We start from the raw sequence: 15,899 nt of genomic DNA, 5'->3' as shown, positions 1-15,899 counted from the left end.
AAAAATTTCCACTGGACTACTCTGACCAGATACAGTGGTGGCAAGAAAAGTGTCTCTTCTCCACTCCCATCAGTACCATTGAATGGGCTCGAATGTAAACCTTGTTTTAAATTTCTGTAATCCTAATCTGATTGTACTTCTTATTAGACATCACATGCTATCGATTGTATTGCACTGTGTAATCTGCCTTAAACCTCAACAAGAAAGGTGAATTAAAAATAAATTTAAAAATGGCCCATGTTTAATCGAGTTCACTTAGGAATTTTTTCCACCATTACTCTAGCCTGCCTTTTCATGCTTCCAGCTCCCTGGAGAACCAAACTGCTCAGATCTATTTGGTGAGAAAGGGCATTTCAGGTGCATTTGTGTCATCTGCCAATGTGACCTCCAGATTCCAGAGTTCTACCCAGGCATCAACAGAACTCCCAGCATGTGACATGGAAAACCCCAAAATGGATACTGGTTGATAATCTACAGAAGATGATTTCCTCGCCCTTTTGCAGCTATGAGTAAAGGATGGAGAAGGATGGAGGATATTTCAAGATTTGAAAGTCAGAATACTACAGAACATTAGCTCAACAGTAAAGCAGGTGACTTGAAAGTATGGAGGTAACTGGTAGCTGCTGAGCACAATCCTATTCAAAGGAGTCCAGCATCAGATGTTGACAGATCTCTAGTGGAAACCCTGGATACCTGGTTTCAAGATCCACAGCCAGATTACACAACAACAGACTGAATTATTCAGTGCTAACAGCAGCTTCTTGTATCTTATTCCCTTTAAACAAGGGTAAACAATGAAATCCAGTATTTTCATACATATTAGTAATAAATAAGACCCAGGATTTCAAAGATACCCTAAAGCAATGATTTCATATAGTAAAAGTGACTACCATTATGTGTAAATCTTACATGTACTAGCTCCCCAAAACTCTGAAGAGCCAAAACAAAAACTATAGATGGACATGGAAGAGATCTTCCAAATAATTAACGGGCCACAACTTCACTGAATATTCGTAGAAAGGATATGCAATGGGCAACACAACTATTAACTCAATTCCAGTAAAGTACAAGAAATAATTTAATAGGGTGCTCAGAAACCAGGACTCTTCTACTTAGGCATCCCTAAAATCAGGACTACTCCATCCTGTCTCTGAGCCTCTGAAGAGCATCTGTACTATTCAGGTTCCTCCTTACCAAATGCTAAATGATGTTAGAGGGAAACATACCAGAAACTTTCTCCCTGTTCATGATGTCACTGGGTCATGGATCATGACAGCACTAAGGGTTATTGTTGTCCCAGACCCCACAGCCACATTAGCCCCAAGATACCAGTCTGAGGAACACCCCCTTCACCTTTGAACTGATGCTTCAAGGTAGTCAGAGAACTTAGTACTTCTGACTTAATTGCCTGACCCGCACTGCAGTCACCAGTTATATCCAGTGGACATTACCAATCCCACCCCTGACCTGCACTGTAAAATAGGCACACATGCACACCCCAAATCAAAGCATGCTTTATGAGGTTAAAAAATGGCTCCCAAAAGTGGCAAGTCCACTTCACATTCTAGGAAAGAGGGTGCCACATTTGTGGAGTGAGGCTGGAAAAGGGGAACCAACACCTTAAACAGAAGCATCTAGACCCTCTCCTAATTTGAATATAGTCCCATCCGGAAATCTCTCACCCGACCCTTTCAGGAAAGAATAAAAAGCAACGTTTTTTTAAAAAAGTTAGAATCATCTACTTGTCTAAGAATAAGCTAGGCCAGACCAATAGCACCAAACCTAATTAGATATGCTAGGGAGAATAGTAATGATGCTCTCTAATACTCAATGGACTTGCTATTCCATATTAATAACAGACAGCCTGTCACAATTAGCAGAGAACAAGAGCCTGCAGATCTGACCAGTAGCCATCAGAAAGGGCAGAATTGTACACCTTATCAACTCAATCCCACTCACTGGCTTAGTCCAGTTGTTGGCCTGTTTATTTCCCATATCAAGTCATGAATGTGATCTATTATTAGATGCTTGTCAGGCCAGCTGCAAAGAGATCAACAAGTTTATCCAGATCAGTTTACCATGATTTCATTCTCAGGAAAATTCCGGTATAAGACAATTTGTTTAAAAAAAACCCAACAAATTTAGAGCAAATTGAAAAAACAAGATTTCTAAACATAAAGATTCTAAAGCAGCTAGTTCCATCAAGAATAAATATCAGTAGCAGCTTTTTTTCTTTTAAAAAAGGGGAAAGCATTTTAAATATTCCACGCATTAGCTTCTGACTATATTATTTAAGAGAACCTCCAGTCTTATAGTTAGGCACACTAAAACAATGGGGGGAGGGAGGCTGAACTTTCCCCATTAAACAAAGGGCTGGACTTGCTTATTTCCCTGTCATAGAGATGATGCCCACAGAGAGATGGCGCAGATGTAATGTGAGTGCCCTGTTTGGCCTCAAGTGCTCCCTCCCCTCCCCAACGAGGCACTCTAAAGCTGTGAAGGCAAAGACGCCTGGGCCTTTCGGTTTTAACAGACTAGCCTGCTGTATCAATTCAGCTACCATGCTAAATGCCAGAAGCTGATATGATACATAACTTTGACTGTGGCCACAGGAGGACTATTGGGAAGCTGGGATGAGATCTTGTGTCACTTTTTTTGCAGCTGCCCACCTGACAGTAGTGCTGCAAAGAAGAAAATGAACAGTTTGGGCTCACTCAACAGTAATTTCATAGACTTTTTTTTTAATTACTGGAACTCTTTAAAGCATTTGCAAACTGCTTTAGATTATCAGCACCCAGACTTTCCCTGGGAAGGTGTAAAGGAGCTCTGAAAAACACAAGTATGAAGCATTCTGTCTAAAGGCTGGGACCTCCCCCCACAACACTGTCCCAAAGGGCTCTCTGTAGCACCTTCTCAGGTGGCTCCCTGCAGAGGCTGGGACCTCCCTCCACAACACTGTCCCAAAGGGGCCACAGCCCACTGTAGCACCTTCTCAGGTGGCTCCCTGCTCTGCCCATCCCCCTGTCCAGCCAGAGCTAACTCTAGCACTGCCAAAGACGTGCACTGATCAGCTGTTGGGGAGGGCCATGCACCTCCCATCTTCTACCAGCCCTGGTATAGGCAGAGGGCTGGAAGGCTATCAGGAGACAGCCCCAAAGAAGAGAGTTGAGAGAAGGGCACAGGCTCATGAGTCCTAAAAGCCTCACAAGAAGGCAACCAGGGGGACAGGACCGAGGAGAAGTGCCTGGGGTATTTAAGGTCCTGCGGCCCAATGCTGAGGAAGATGTGGTCAGGACTGTTCCCCTCCTATTGGCCAAAGAACTGAGAGAGGACCAGGAAGCACAGGAGCAGCCTGACAGGGAAAAAGAGGATCAGAGTGAATTAAGTCATATCTGAGGTCTGAGCAGGGGCTGTGGGCCACGCAGCTCTCAAGCGGCTCTCCCAACACTGGCCACTTGGCAAGAATGGACATCCTGGCAGCAGACCTTCAGCACAGCCCCCCACCACCACCACCTCCAATTCTATACGGGGAATGAATATTTTAAGGGCAAGCTGTTGTGCAAGATGTACAATATGAAGATTTTATACAATGCAATCTAAAGCATTAGGTAGTGACAGATGGGGGAACTGCAAAATGCGTGAAGGAGGGCCCTGCCCCAGTTCCTCCCTTCTCCCTCTACTTCGGTCCCCTTACTCCCCAATTGCTATTGTCATTCTCCTCCAAACCCCCTCCCATGGCCTCCCATTTCTTTCCCTTCTCTTTCTCCCTATTTACCTGTGGCCACTTTCTACCTCCCCAACCCCTTGCCAGCCAAATTCCCAAATCAGTTGAGTATTAGATGGGAGGGAAGATTAAAGCAGAAAGTGTGTCTGTCACGCTTTCTACTTCAAGCCCGTGGCCACCACCACTGCCTACCTGCTAACAGGGAGAATGGCGAGGAAAGCTTGCCCATCCTTAATCTCCCATCAGCAGGGAAGCAGTAGCCAGAAGCTTTAAACTGGAACATGAAGGAGATGCTGCCTTCACTCTCCTCTGAAGCCCAGCTGATGCCTCCTAGGGTTACCACTGACTTACCCTATTCCTCTCTCCACCAACCCCCTCCCCCTTCCCCCCCAACACTCCGGCTGTTGCCCCGTCCTTATCCTTCTGCCACTCCCCCACCCCGCAGGACTTTTGTTTAATCCTACTTTTAACATCGACTGTAACCTCATGATATCTCAGTTGGCATATTTTTGGTTGGCGTTTGAAAATTTGCAGAAGGCATACCTCACTTCAGTGTTTTGAGGGGGTAGTTTTTTAAAAATTAGATTTTTCTGCAAACTTAGGGATTCTCCTTAGTTTGCACATACCACCACCACCACCCCTCCTTTGAATGTGACTCTGTTACGCAAATGTTTTGATTTGAATTCTGTTCAGAATTAAATATATTGATAAGTACCTGGGCATGTTGAAAATTTATATGAGATTTTCAAAGATATATTTATTGTTTAAATGCAGCTAATTTTATCTGTAATGAATGACAAACTATTTAAGAGTTCAGCTTTACCAAGTTTAATTCAATATCCAAATACGTTGCTTAGTCATGTTGGGACTATAGGAATCTGTTTTTGTACCAAATAAAACACTCTTTTGTTTATCTATTCTCAACTCCCCCTCCAATCTTTCAGGTGGCAAAAATGAAGTTATACATGCTGAAGTAGCACATGGTGCAGCAGTTTGCAACTCTCTCTCAAGTTTTGGGTACAATCACAATTTTGTTTTTAGAAAATTAAGGAATTGAGAAGTATAAATGATGCCAAACATTGTTATTCTATGTCCTAAATTATATTGCATGCATTTTCGGGTGATAAAACAGTAAATTAGGGTTAGATTTCACAAGAAAGCACTGCAAGTATTGCAATTCTGTCAAATAAAAACAGAACAAAAAGCTTCTCCCCATAGCTTCAAAACTTCCAGAAATGGCACACCTCTGCAGTGAGGAAGCTGCAGCATGGAAGGGGATGAAGATCAGCAGAGCCACCCTGACAGAAGAGAGAGGGGAGGGTAATATTGCTCCCTTCTTTTCTCCTCAGCCCAGCCCAGCCGCGCCCCCCCCCCCAAGCTATTAATCTGCTCCTGTTCCACAACTGCAGGAATCAACTTTCTCAGGCTCAGAAAGTACTACTAGAGGAGAGGAAAACACAGGAAAGCTCCACTGGATTCAACTCTATACATTTTGATTTTGTATATTTTGTCTGTGCTTCAAGCTGCACTGATGCTATATTGAAGTATTTATAGATATAAATACTTTCCTCATAGTTCAAGGCAAACCTGCAAACCTGGCAGCCAGTGAAGCCTGTTGGCGTTTGAAAATTTGCAGAAGGCATACCTCACTTCAGTGTTTTGAGGGGGTAGTTTTTTAAAAATTAGATTTTTCTGCAAACTTAGGGATTCTCCTTAGTTTGCACATACCACCACCACCACCCCTCCTTTGAATGTGACTCTGTTACGCAAATGTTTTGATTTGAATTCTGTTCAGAATTAAATATATTGATAAGTACCTGGGCATGTTGAAAATTTATATGAGATTTTCAAAGATATATTTATTGTTTAAATGCAGCTAATTTTATCTGTAATGAATGACAAACTATTTAAGAGTTCAGCTTTACCAAGTTTAATTCAATATCCAAATACGTTGCTTAGTCATGTTGGGACTATAGGAATCTGTTTTTGTACCAAATAAAACACTCTTTTGTTTATCTATTCTCAACTCCCCCTCCAATCTTTCAGGTGGCAAAAATGAAGTTATACATGCTGAAGTAGCACATGGTGCAGCAGTTTGCAACTCTCTCTCAAGTTTTGGGTACAATCACAATTTTGTTTTTAGAAAATTAAGGAATTGAGAAGTATAAATGATGCCAAACATTGTTATTCTATGTCCTAAATTATATTGCATGCATTTTCGGGTGATAAAACAGTAAATTAGGGTTAGATTTCACAAGAAAGCACTGCAAGTATTGCAATTCTGTCAAATAAAAACAGAACAAAAAGCTTCTCCCCATAGCTTCAAAACTTCCAGAAATGGCACACCTCTGCAGTGAGGAAGCTGCAGCATGGAAGGGGATGAAGATCAGCAGAGCCACCCTGACAGAAGAGAGAGGGGAGGGTAATATTGCTCCCTTCTTTTCTCCTCAGCCCAGCCCAGCCGCGCCCCCCCCCCCAAGCTATTAATCTGCTCCTGTTCCACAACTGCAGGAATCAACTTTCTCAGGCTCAGAAAGTACTACTAGAGGAGAGGAAAACACAGGAAAGCTCCACTGGATTCAACTCTATACATTTTGATTTTGTATATTTTGTCTGTGCTTCAAGCTGCACTGATGCTATATTGAAGTATTTATAGATATAAATACTTTCCTCATAGTTCAAGGCAAACCTGCAAACCTGGCAGCCAGTGAAGCCATCTGCCCCTGACAACAATCAGGCTGCTAAATTCTGAATCAACTGCAGTTTCCAGATTGACTTCACGGACATCTCAACACAGGCTTTCACCGCGCATGTCTGTCGGTCTTCATAATTCTGCATTGATTTTCCTCCCTTCTGCACTCAGTTTGCTTTCTGGTTGCTGTTTCCCCGGGTTTTCTGAAAATGCTCTTGTGCCAATTTCCCCCCTTGTTTTGTGTTCAAGCCGAAGGTAATTCAAAAGTGTACAGATTCCCTCGGAATCCCCCCAACCTTTTGCCGCCCCTCAAAGTTCACTCCCCCACTCACATCAAAGTCATTCCTTCCAGTCTGCACCTTCTGACATCCTCCCCCTTCATCAGTGTACAAGCGCCACTGATTACTTTTTCCATTTTTGTTTTAAATTTAATTATTTTTTTACAAATAGGCATGACTTTAGCAATATAAAACTATTGCTCATCTTGGATTGCTAAATAAAAAAAATTATTAAACAACGACTTTTTCCATTTTTGTTTTAAATTTAATTTTTTTTTACAAATGGCAGGACTTTAGCAATATAAAACTATTGCTCGTCTTGGATTGCTAAATAAAAAACATTAAACAACAGGGAAAGTATAAAAGGAGCTGTGCGAGGTTTAGTTTGCTGCTGCTATTTACTTGAAAGGCAGAGAGGAGGCAAACTGCAGTGTCCCCAGTGCAAAAAACAAAAAGGATTTCAGTGTTGCATACAAACAAAATAAAGGGGGGGGGGAATTGCCAGCGTGGAATGAAACTGACATGAGATTTACAGAGAAAGAGAGGGACTGGGATGGGAAGCCTAAAGATTTGAAAACCTGAGAGAGAGAGAGAGAGAGAGAGAGAGAGACTGGGATGGGAAGCCTAAAGATTTGAAAACATTTTTCCCTTTACTGCTTTAGTGAACAAAGATTGATCCATTTGGAGGAAACAGTGCAATCGACAAAGGAAAGGCTTTAAAAAAACTACCACGATATAAACACTTTAAAATTAAAAAAAAAATGCCAAGATCATGACCAGCGTGCAGGATAAAATTAGAGAATCACAGTTACTGTGCAGCTGCACTAGGGCATCGGTAAAAATACCCCTCACAAAATTTTCAATTTAGTGACACAAGAGTAAAAAAGCTCTCCAGAGCTTCTGCCAGAGGACTCCTCCTACATACGAATTGCAGCCCTGTGCAAAGCATGGTGGAGTTACAGCTGACTTTGCACAGGCACACATACACACACGTTGCCAACGATCAAAACTTGCAATGCCAGTGGGCTCTACCATGCATTCTGTACACTCAACATGTTCCCCCATATTATGAGATCCTGTGATTCTTTCCCATTTTTCACAGTGGTCGAAAATACAGCAGAGAACCCCCCAGTGCTCAGCAATATGGAAAACAAGGCTTCGCAGCTGCTTGTCAGTTTTTTTAAAAAAGTCTTGTCAGTTTCTACATCAGTTCCCCCCCCCCTTTTCCTCCATTCCTTTCTGTTCCCTTTCATTCAATGAACTAATGCTAAAATGCATGCACAAAACCTGAACCACAAGGATTTAAATGGAATGTGCTTGCTGGGTGCTAACGTGTAGCTGCAATAGGGCAACTGAATAATTTAAAAAAAACTTTGGATGCCACCACCACCACGTCACAAGTGATGTTCCCACTCCAATTTAGAAAAGTGCAGGTTTTTTATTGTAGCTGTAGAATAAATACACTAGAGGGGAAAGAATGGCATGTAAGGCAGGTACAGAGTCTGAAGCCAAGCTTCAAGGCTTACTGCTCAGAAAATCTGCAGTAAATTGTGTGTGCGTAATGGGCCATAGGATGCATTATAGTAATCCTGTACATTAATTTTAATGACAGAATTGTGAATAAATATTACTAAATATTACTAGAAAGGCAATGTACAAACACATACATGAATTAATATTACTTTAGCATAGCCTCAGTTTTATAGAGCATGTTACATTTAGACCTAAGAACTAACCACACAAACTTTGCTAAAAAAACGATCAAAGTCTCTAGCAAAGTTCAGAAAGGAGCAAACTCCAGAACAAGTTCTGTATGTGAGCAGTAGTATGCAATGCACCAAGGATCATTTGGTAGCAGATTATGTTCCTAAAAAACAGAGGATGGTAAGGTGCACAAAGAGTATTAAACATTTGCATATGTGTGAATTCTGCAAGCCTACCAATCCCTCCAAAAACAGTGCAGCAGGAAAGATTTTTAAAAACCATTTCTGATCTTGGTATACTTTCACTATGCCATCTGAATAGATCTTGGGGCACTACACACCTGCACCCCAATGAATATATCTAATTTTCAGCATTTATGTGTCTGTGGATACATACATCCAGAGAGTGGAACCATGAACAGACAAGGGAGATTTTCCTATAAACCTGAGAAAAGCCCCCGGTATGCAGAAAAATCTGAAAACTTTAAAAAGGTAGGTTAAAACCCTCCAAAATAATAGAAGCAGTGCCTGTACTTTTAAGAAATGGATGCCCTCTGAAATCTGATTCAGGTGTGTTAATCATGCTGGTCTGCAGTAGAAGAGCAACAATCGAGTCCCCTTGGCACCTTAAAGACCAACAAAATTTCCCTGGTGTAAACTTTCAAGAGCCAAAGCTACCTTCATTAGATACTTTAAGGTGTTGCTGGACTCAAATCTTGTTCTTCGTCTGAGATCTGTGGCCATTTTGGGAGTTGCTAGACAATCATGACAATGTTGCCAACCCTTTAAAGCTTGTTTTATTTCACGTAGAGTCCAGTTGCACCTTTAAGACCAACAAACGTTTATTCAAGGTATGAGCTTTCACGTGCAAGGCACACTTTTTCAAATACATTGGAATGGCTGATAAGGTTCTTAACTTATAGACAGGGATTTAACAGCAAATTAACATGTAACATGGTAATGTTTAAGTTATGCAAAGTGAAAAACTACGTTACAAGTTAAGGTTATAAAGTCAACAGTTGTAAAGCAATGAATATGTCACAATAGCAGATAAATGTCTAAAGGTGTTTTTTCTAATTGTAAGAAGTAACAAAATCTTAATTATCTCCTCTGAGGCGTAGAGGGTGTGCAGAGGGCACAACAATATATTTTGAGCTAGATGTAATGTTGTCAGCAGACATCCATTCAGTATTCTATATACAATTCTGAAAAAGAAAATATAGAGGATTTATAGTCCTCCTTGTTGAGAATACATATGTGAGGACTGAATGAGTTAGCATATGTAATGGGATAAAAATCCAATATCCCTGTTGAGTCCTGGGGAGGTTTTTGTTCCAAGTGTTGTAATAACTTCTAATTCAGCAAGTTTTATTTCAGTAAAAGGCAGGAGGAGGACTCTTTCCAAGGTTATTTTGGCCTCCCAATCTATCCCTGCTCCCCTTCCTCCTGCCCTGGAGAGAGTATTCATCAGGGCCAGACCCAGAAGAACTACCAGGCAACTTGCTACATGCAATCTGCACAACTCAACCAAGGTGCAGTGGTGGCTATAACTTGATGCCATCTGGGCCCACTGGCAGCCTCCACACAACTTGGTCACATCGGACCAGGCCGTGGCCACCAAACAACTCACCTGAGCTACTTCCTACAGCAAAACTTTTGCAACCTGGCAAGAAGGAGGGAAAGCTAAGAGCCGGGGTAGCATAGTGCTTAGTGCTAGACTAGGATATGGCAGACCTAGGTTCAAATCCCCACTCTGCCATAAAGTTTGCTGGGTGATCTTGGGCCAGTCACTCTCCTGGAACCTAGTGTACCTCAGATGGTTCTTGTGAGGATAAACTGTACGAAAGAAAAATTATGAAAGTCGCTTTGGTCCCTTACCTATTGGGGAGAAAAGCAGAGCATAAATGAAGAAGATAAATAATAAAGCTGAAGACTGAGGAGCAAAGATGAAAGAGTGGTTGGTGAGTGGGAAAATGAGAAGGAAGCAGGGAAAGGGGGATTAGACAGATTCATGGAAGATAAGTCTATCAGTGGCTACTAGTTACAGTGACTAAAGGGAATTTCCACATTTAGAGGCAGTAATGTCAGTGTTGCCAAGGAGGCAACATCTAGTGAAAGCCTTGGCCTCTATGCCCTATTGTGGGCCCTCCAGAGTAAACTGGTTGGTCACTTGGTGAGACAGAATGCTGGACTAGATGGACCACTGGTCTGACCCAGCACAGCTCTTCTTGTGTTCTTATGAGAGGGTATGGGAGCTGCCAGGAGAAGAGAAAGAGGAAATAGTGTGAGGAGGGGGGTACAGGGGAAATGAAGTGACCCCTGCAAGTCCTTGCGGATTACCCGCTTGTTATAACTGTTCCTTGTAAAACTGACATGATTTCATTCTGAACAATATTATCAGCTATCTAAGACAACAGCTAAGGTGATTTGACTTCTTTACTGCTTCTACTAATAAACAATCAAAGCAACAACCTGCAAACTGTAGATTTGTTCTTGAGGGCAAAATATTGCTTACTATTGCTCTTTGGTTTCAAACTTTTAAAATATCTGCTTACCAGAATTCACTTTGGAAGTAATATGTTTTACATCAATTTTCTTTGACTTTATTACAGGCAAAGGTCGTGAGAAAGAAGTTCTTGAATTCTTTTTGCGTTCTGAAGCTTTACTTATTTTAGAAAGAGGTGCAAAGATACCTTGCATAAAGAAGACACAAGAAAGATACAGACTATTAACTGCAGAGATCAGCTATTCTTCAATAACCCTTTTCAAATATTTATGAACATTCATGTTTTTAGAGAACGACTAAGTAAAGTCGACAGTTTTGTACTTACTCATTAATATATTATCATCCTTACAGTACTGCTTCAAGTACTATAAGCAATGAATATGTCACAATAGCAGATAAATGTCTAAAGGTGTTATTTCTAATTGTAAGAATTAGAAAGTGAGGCAGGGGAAGATGAAACACATTATAAATGTAAACGCACTTTAAAGCATACAATCCTATGACTGAGATGAGAATTCGCCAAGCTTTCATTAGTCCTGCTTGTGAGACAGCCATTTTGCCATTGTTCCCATCCTTCCTACATATCATTCTTACAGAATACAACATTCATCACTTCTGCACTGTCACACGGCAAAACACTCATACTAGCACTAACAAGAGAATGTCAGCCAAATGACAATGCAATCTATTTAGAAAGACAACTATTAACTACTAAGGACTTAGCTGAATAATTAAGTCATGCTTTTTGGGTACAATCAATGTGATTTTTGGAAAGGAAAGCAAATTAACACAAGAAAAGTGACAAATACATGACCTAGTTGAAAGGCTTTTTTACAAATTAAAGAACTTCCAGCACATCTAAAATAACAAGCCGTACCATGTTTTGGTGCACACTTGAAGTACTGAACTTTTCCAACACTTCCATTGTTTTTTCCTTCAGGTTCATCCAGTTCTACACCAGCCCACTGCCCACTGGCAAACTCCGTCGTGCCACAAAATTTTAATGTGCCAACCTTTAAAAAAAGGGAGAAATATGCTTCTTTTGTTTGTATAGCAAACAGGGAAAAAATACTTGATGTGGAGACGGAATACTTCTAGTCAATTATCCCAGTCCAGAGAAAACAGTTGAACAGTAAGGTTTTACTCTTGGGACTGTGTCACCAAAACAAAAAAAGATGCCATAGGTAGGGAATGTCCATCATCCAGCATTATGCGTGCATTTTGCTTTACTTATTGTACATTAAAGGATATTTTAGAATTTAGTGAACTTATAATAGAATGATTTTTACATATGTACCTCAACTTTTCTAATTTTTTTGGCTTTTGGAGTTGCAGGGTTTATTTATCCTTCTTTTTTGGTACTACATAATGCTCATACACCACACATTGGGGTGCATCCACACATTAGGCTGGACTGGCAATTTCCACTGATTACCCCTTCCTGCTGTAGAATCCCCTCCTCTCATTCCCCAGGGTCCCCAATCCCCTAGGAACAGCATTTCACAGAGATCAGTAGGCTGCAGTGGTAGTGGAGAGGCAGAAAATCCTATTCAACTGATGGAAAAGTTAGTCTGAATCCAACCCATTGTGAGTAATCAGCAATGGCCAGAGGTGAACACCTATTAAGGCAGGAACTGTCCTGGAGCCTCCTCCTTTCTCCATCCTCAGGTTTGTCAGAGTTTGTAACTTCTTAGCCAGGGAGAATATTATGGGCCTTTGTGAAGTTTACAATCCTCTAGCCCTGACATGGATAGCCCAAGGTAGCCTGATCTCATCAGATCTTGGAAGCTAATCAGGGTTGGCCTTGGTCAGTATTTGGATGGGAGACCCCAAAAGAATACCAGGGTGGGACAGGGAAGGAGGCAATGGCAAACCACCTCTAAGCATCTCTTGCCTTGAAAACCCACCAGGGGTCACCATAATTCAGCTGTGACTTGATCACGTACACAAAAAGAGTCATACAGGTATCTGTAATTATTTGTATTAAGTATCCACTGCATCTTACAGACACACAGTTAAACAAAGGCGTACAATGATGTCCCTCAGGTGCTGAGGACAAATCGTTTCTAGGGACAAACCTACTTCATTGGTCTTTTAGAAGTCAAAGTGTTCCCTTTACAAGTCATTTTATCTTACATTCACAAAAGACAGGATGCTCCTGAGATGGACTTTATAATTCTAGAGTATTGTTGCACCACGTACGGCCTGTATACATGCCACAAACAGTCCAGCTAAAGGCAGAAGGAGGTGCTGACATGGTGGAGTTCCAACACTGCCACCCCCAGGAGCTTCTCACCGGCCTAGAGCAAGGACACAACGGAAGTTGGGGGAAGGGTCAGGAGGACAATTCTGTTGTTCACTGGGCTGCCAGCATTCTGATTCTCCCACACACAACTTCTTTCCCAGGATGCGAGGAAAAATTTCTCATGGAGGGGTCATAATGCCATTCTGACCCCTAAGAACAGCTGAAAGGCAGTGTTCTGACCTTTCCCAACAGTTATGAGGGTCATAACAGGGCCTGGGCCACTTGGTACCGGGCGTGATCCATTATGACCCACATAACTGAGTTGTACAGCTCTGTTCTACAGCAATATTAATACCAGACTTCCTGTACTCTGTTTGATTTCCTGATGCTGTTTGAGACACATTTGCCACTTTAAATATGAAAGCCAGCCTCCCTATACCAAAAGATGAAATATGTTTTGGCAACAAAAAGAGATAGATTCACGAATCAAGGTATGATCTGTATGAGAGTTTTAAGTAAGAAGATCAGTAATGGAACCTGCTATTAGAATTAAATTAAATTCTTTTTTTAATTCCCTACATTTCTGTTCATTGTTCAATCATATCCATCTGATATCCCACTTTCAAGACAGTGCAATTTTCTTCTCCATTAATAATTTTAGACAAAATTTCATATATTCAATTACCTTCAGAAAAATGATTTTTCATACATAATGCAATACTTCCAAGTGTTTATTTATGCCATTCTCATAGAAAATGAATTTGCAGTCCTCAAACAGTTTGTTCCAAAATTAGACAGCTAGATCTGTCACACCTGTCTAAGATTACTTTAGCCAGAACTGAAGCTTTTGTAAAGGAATCTAGAGCTATAAGCTTGCAAGTATCAATAAGGTTCAAAAGAAATATTAATATGCACAGATATCCAAATTCTCAGAACACTGTGTTTGCTCAGATATTTCTGCAAAATTAAGTGTCTGCAGAGATCTTAACACGCGCATGAGCAATTTCAGAAAAACCAGTAGCATAAAACCAAATTGTCAAAAACTATTAAGCCACTATATGATGAACTTATAAATTACTGGGTGGAAAATGTTTTTATAAAATGAAAGTTTTAGCTGCTCTGCATTCTTAAAGAAGGTTACTATTGGCTAAAAATTACTCTACCTTTACTAGTTTCTAGAAATAGAAACCAGAGTAGCCAACACACACAACCCTTTCAATAGATTTAAAGGACGGCAAGACCAGAAATTCTTGCAGCAGAACTCCCATCTGCACAGATGAGCATTTGACCCAATACAGGGAGAGAGAAAAACTACCCTCAGAATAATTAACTATCCATTTTAGAATCCTACACTAGCAAGCACATGGCTCTGCCCTATATTTAGCAAACTGGTTTTAAAATGCTAACTGTTCTGCTATTTCAAGAACACACAATGGTGGAAACAGGGAAGGAAGCCAACTTTCAGAAGCCCAGGTAAATAGAACTGACATGCTGTTTTCTTGGTTCATTTCAGAACACTGAACAGCTGCATGTCCCTTGTGACATTAAGGATCACGACTATTATATGTGGGTGGGACTGACTGAACTATACAGTGATGCAGAGTTATGGACACTCTTGAAAATTAATCACCATGGATTCATTACAGGATTAAGAAAGTTTTGTAAAAACAAATCCAGACTTTATCTTCCAGCACAGGTACCCATAATTTAAAGGGCAGAGTAATGAGATGCATAGCACAAACACAAAGCTTTGCATAACAGCTTTATACTCCTTTATATCTTAGAGCACTAGCAAGTTCAGGGCCAACTAAAGGTCCCACTGCTACAGAATCACTGCAGATCTTATTGCTGTAAGAAATAAATGGGACTAAAAATATAGCTAAGTTACAAAATGGCATAAACCATCTAATGAGGCCCTAGTGCTTTTTGAAGGGTTCTATGTAAGAACTAAACCGTGAGCTTCAGGGGGCTTTGTGAGGGCAATACTATTCCTTCCTATAATATATACTGTATGTTATACTCTTTCACTAATTCTCCACAGGAAGTAATAGAGACTGAATACAAGTTTAATGGGGCAAACAACAGCTTCCCCTTTGCACAGTTCCTTTATTCAGTGTACCTTCTGTCCGGCAATGACAACTCGATCTCCCAGCTTTAGACCAAGTGATTCAAGCATGGTTTTACCACTGACATTATCATAATTCGGAAGCATGGCCTTGGAAATGTCACATGAGAGAGGCACTGCATCTAGGAGCATCTGCCTGATCTCTTTAGCACTTGCTGCGGCATCTGCCATCTCCAGAGGCATGTCAACTGGATCAGGAACCACATCTGCTGGCGTCTGCCCTTTGTCATTCTGCAGAACGGAAGAGGCAAGGGAGTGAATTCAGATTATTATTTATTATTTATTCAATTTGTACCCCGGCCTCCTTGGAAACAGACTCATTGGTCAGTACATAAACAACCATTAAAATCCATATAAAAACATTTAAACAATTCAATAACAAATAAGAATGTAAAATCATAAAATCATAAAGTGCTGGGAATATTTCCTTAGATACTTCAGATGGTGTACTGAAGAGTGCATACAGACAAACAGTTTTTCAGCTCAGTGATCTTCCTAAATCACACGCTGGCACAGGCCAGATGTCAAAATTAAAATTAAAGGCCAGGATCTATAACTACGATTGTTGATGGTAGTAGTGAAGGCAGCTCCTTAGTTGAAAGCCTGGTGGAAGAGCTCCGTCTTGC

At 40.9% G+C, this 15,899-nt stretch overlaps 1 protein-coding gene across 10 annotated transcripts in view; it reads right to left on the bottom strand.

Annotated features, from left to right (window-relative positions):
- Positions 1-15,899, bottom strand: part of CLIP4 (CAP-Gly domain containing linker protein family member 4) — a 74,936-nt gene that overhangs the window by 17,762 nt on the left and 41,275 nt on the right. For all 10 annotated transcript variants that reach the window (XM_015414882.1, XM_015414887.1, XM_015414880.1 and 7 more), the window contains exons 7-9: positions 15,268-15,504; positions 11,781-11,916; positions 10,953-11,090 (exon numbers count right to left, since the gene is read on the bottom strand). In XM_015414882.1, the coding sequence (XP_015270368.1) occupies positions 10,953-11,090; positions 11,781-11,916; positions 15,268-15,504 (511 nt within the window). The remainder of the gene's footprint in view (positions 1-10,952; positions 11,091-11,780; positions 11,917-15,267; positions 15,505-15,899) is intronic.

Source organism: Gekko japonicus, unplaced genomic scaffold (assembly GCF_001447785.1).
Source record: "Gekko japonicus isolate JY-2015 unplaced genomic scaffold, Gekko_japonicus_V1.1 scaffold2476, whole genome shotgun sequence".
Taxonomy (NCBI): Eukaryota; Metazoa; Chordata; class Lepidosauria; order Squamata; family Gekkonidae; genus Gekko; species Gekko japonicus.
This window is presented reverse-complemented; position numbering and strand designations above follow the sequence as displayed.